Source organism: Halyomorpha halys, unplaced genomic scaffold (genome assembly GCF_000696795.3).
Source record: "Halyomorpha halys isolate HHAL.00 unplaced genomic scaffold, Hhal_1.1 Scaffold1539.1, whole genome shotgun sequence".
Taxonomy (NCBI): domain Eukaryota; kingdom Metazoa; phylum Arthropoda; class Insecta; order Hemiptera; family Pentatomidae; genus Halyomorpha; species Halyomorpha halys.
In genome coordinates, this window is record NW_027112669.1 from 346,821 (window position 1) to 351,110 (window position 4,290).

Consider the following 4,290-nt stretch of genomic DNA (forward strand, 5'->3'; position numbering starts at 1 on the left):
TATATACATAAACACAAGAGGAACTTTTAATGGGGAAAAAATCAAATGGCTGCTCAACTTGGTTGGAATCTAAATTGTACCTGTACTTACAGGACTTTGTACTTAAATACCATGATAATTTTTAAAATATTCTTTGCAAGTTCCTGTAGAAATTTGTCGACTTTAATTTAATGAAGGTTTTTTGTATGCTGTATATGTGCAACAAGGTTTTAGTTAACTTAAGATTTTTTTTTTCTGAGAAAATTTGAAGATGCTTTCATTGCAGTCAAGTCAGTTTATTTTAGAGTTCGGTTTTTATTCTTTTTCACATGAATTTCGAATGTCATCCAGTTCATTAGGTTTACTTGATCATGTATACAAAACATGCAGGTGTAATCCAAATTTCAAACAGGTGGATGATTCACCTGTATATAAAAATATATAACTATATGATAATGCCATATATTTCTTGTCCCCTTTTTCCTCAAAAAGTTTTCAATTTCATAAAACATTTTTAAATATATCTTATTATGATTAACTCACTAGAATTATTAAAAAAAATTGTCTTGTCATTAAACAGCAAAGAAGGAATGATAAATAAAGTCTACCACCAATTCATTACACAAACTACCAACAAGGGGCAAAAATAACAAATCTAATGATTTAGGAGAAATACCATGATGAAATAAAAAAATATTGTTCAGATAAAAACTAATTAACAATAATTTCTCACCTGTCGTTCATAGTGAAAGCAACATGCAAACATATATCTTACATCTTTCACAAAAGACATAATATCTGAATATTTTCCAGATGCTAGATTATTCTTAATGTCTGCAAGGCATATAGTTCGGTTTGCAGCCGTACTCTGGAATAATGCATTGGGATTGTTAAAAACAGTAATCTTAAAAAAAAAAAAAAAAAAAGTAATATGATAGAAGCCATCGAAAGCAAAAGTGGTGTTAATCATTCTGTTCTCACTGCAATTTATTTTCATAAGAAATACATTAATTTTAAATAGTTAGATATGCTCAAGACTGACAAGTTCTAACAGAGAAAGCTGTTATTGCTAACCAAAAACTTTGTAGAACTTCTCCTGAAGTGTTGGATATCTCAAAACTCCAGTTTTGAATAACATCACTTTTGAATTCAAGGAAAGTACAATAAGTTATTTATATAGAAGGAATTTTTTGATTGTCAACTCATTTGGCAACATTATGGATTCCAATTGTACATTAGCATTTATATCTGTTCTTTTAAAACTCAACAAAGTAAAATATGAAATGGTTAGTTAATATAATATTTAGTCACAAAATATATAAACAATTTGTTGATCATAACAAAATAATTAACATGAAGAATAATTAATTTTTAAGAATCGTTAAATCGCAAAGACAGAAAAATAAAATTTACTAGACAGATAATGTAATAATAATAATGAGAACCCCTACAAACCAAGAAGGGTCATGGGTTCAGTACTTTGTAAGGGAGCTCTGGTTTTTCAACAACAGTTATACAAGGAGGTGAATTGGTCAGAATCATGCTCAATCGCTAGATTTTTCGCCAATTAAGGGTATCCACTTTATGAGGCTGGGTGGACCTCAGGAGGGCTCCAGAACCCATAGGGTTAACTCATGGCTATAGTGAAAGAGAAAATAATTATCTGCCACTGCTGGATTTGATCCCAGATCCTAGGAGTTTAAGCATAGTGCCTTACTACTATTATAGACTTTAAAGTATAATGGAAACCAATACAGAAACAAATAAATCATATACCAAAGCTTTTTTAGTGAAGGTTTTTTGTTTTATTTTTTCCTACTATAGGCATTTAATATTTTGGAAGATTTCTAAATTAAATGCAAATTTAATGATATGTAATATTATATTGACTAATTGTAAGGATGGGTATTTGTAATCATGTGAAATAGTAATTTTATTAATAAAGTTTTAACAAATTTTCTAAAAATAAAATATACCACCCAAGTGGAAACATGAAATTTAATCTAAAGAGTAAATATTAACACTATGCAGATTTGGTTCTAACTTGACTATATAACTGGTCTTTTTGTTTTGTTTTTTTTCATGTAAACCACTTCCATTATCGGCAAAAACCTAAATTCAAACTACCAAAATTGGGCTTGAACATAGTTCCTCTATTCAAGAGATATTAAAAAAATAAATTATGTGGTGACTCATGACACTAACGTGTTAAAATTAACAAATAGTCAGTATAAGATATACAGTAGATAAAAGTGGTTAATATGTCGAATAATGAATGTTTATTTATAGGATAACAAAGCAACTATTTTTTATAGTGTAGTTTAAAGGAACAGAAAGGGGGTATGTTGATGGCTGATAGGATAATGAAATATTTCTAAAAGCATTGAAATTTAAAAAATATTAAGTATGATAGGATCTTATTAATTTTTAGAAATCAATTAATATCCACTATATGTATACCCTCCAAAAAACAAAATAAAAGACCTTCATACTAGAAGAAAGAAAAAATTAACATTCATTCCAGAAGTACACTAAAAATAAATATATATACCAATTTTTGACATGGATTATTTTACTGAAATGAATTTACACACTTATATATTTACTATATTCTTAATGTTTTACTGTACATTCAGTTATCCATGTTCTTAAAATACTATAAAATATGCATTCCTAGAGTGCACAATGTTCATTAAAGCAAAACTAGTTTAAATTTAAATTAAATTCCACACTTACGGGAAATCTAAAAGGAGTACTGGCTTCAACTTGACAGTAGAGTTCCAAGAGCAATCGGCTAGCTATTTTCAGTTCTTTATGTAACTTTTCACGATTAGAAACATTAGGATTTAACTGAAGTGACTGTACATCTTGACAGAGAAGGCATCTCCAGCCAATGTTTCTAAAAAAAAATTGAAGTATCTATATAATATATTTTATAATATAAATATAAACATCGTTCAAGATGGCAGTATGTGTCTTTCTGAAGTCTATTTGAATTACTGCTATGCTCAATGGGTGATTGAAATTTTTCAACTTTTGCTGTTGCTCTACCATACTTATAGAAAAAGAATAATCTAAGAAGAAATAGAAGACAACAATTATCAATAAAACATTTACATCGTGAATTACAGCAAGTAAATTAGAGTGAATGTACTACAATTGATTCTTTTGAATCAATATTGAGGAACGTTGAAGATAGAATAAAGGAAACGGTTACTCTTTTTGTGGATTGTCTTATAAGAGGAAATCTCTTGGAAGCCATCAATCATCAAAAGAAGATTATGTAATCGGTTAGTTTTGTTATAACTAGAATTTAATACATTTTTATAATAGCTATTAATAAAGTTTAAGTGTTATTGGTAGTAAAGTGTCTGTTGGCTCATGGACGAATTCTTGAGAGGATGAAGCAGTTTGTCAAGTCTACATGGACAACTTGCTAGTGTTCAGTAGATCAGAAAAGGGCCATTTAAGGAGTGTGTTCCAGTGGATAAGAGAATTTGGACTCAAGCTTTCCCGAGAAAAGTCTATGATAGGGCAAGACCAGATTAATTTTTTGGGACATACTATCTCCATGGAAGGTGTGAGACCAGACATTCAGAAGGTATCGGCTCTTTTCAGTGTCCATGATTTGATGGGCCAGCTTAAAATCAGAACAGTGGTGTACTGGGAAGTGGGAACTAATAGGGGGAAAGAGCTGCAAAGGTATGAAAGCCCATTCAGAGCATAACGTCACCTTAGAAAGAGTAAAAGAACCAAGGAAACGTAGAACGGTGCATATAGAACAGTAAAGCTTCCTGCAAAGGTGGTGATAACTGCCTGGAGAGCCCTCACCTCCCTTCCGGAGGGTAATATTGTAAATTTTTTTTTTCTGTTTATTGTAGGGACTTAACAACAAGCTGTGATTGTAAATATCAATGAAAATATAGATTCCTCTGAAATTGTATTTATTTTTTTTCTTTTGCATACTAAGTACATTGAGAGCTGTTTTTTTTTTCATCATTGTTATTGTTTTTTAATTGTATTTGTATATATCACTTTTATTGTATTGTAATTTATTTGTAAGTAGTTTTTTTTTCTATAGTAAATAATTGAGTTTACAAGGATTGTTCGTAAACTGGTGAGGGGGGAGTTACAGTCAGGTGTAACTCCAATATCAGCTGATTTGAATGTAAATATACAGCTGAACTGGATTGAATAAACATCAGTTTTTATGTTACTTACTCGGTAGCAACCAAGTCCATCATTTCTCTCTCCCCTTTCTCTTTTTTAGTCTTTGTGTTCTCATACCTTTAACTTTATATATATATATTG

At 30.0% G+C, this 4,290-nt stretch overlaps 1 protein-coding gene across 2 annotated transcripts in view; it reads right to left on the reverse strand.

The window, feature by feature from the left end:
• The window catches only part of LOC106689984 (transcription intermediary factor 1-beta), a 35,512-nt gene that overhangs the window by 1,417 nt on the left and 29,805 nt on the right, over positions 1-4,290 (reverse strand). For both annotated transcript variants that reach the window (XM_014435216.3, XR_010844260.1), the window contains 2 exons: positions 2,716-2,878; positions 713-847 (listed from right to left, as the gene is read on the reverse strand). In XM_014435216.3, coding sequence (XP_014290702.1) covers positions 713-847; positions 2,716-2,878 — 298 coding nt within the window. Of the gene's footprint in view, positions 1-712; positions 848-2,715; positions 2,879-4,290 lie in introns of those variants that run through there.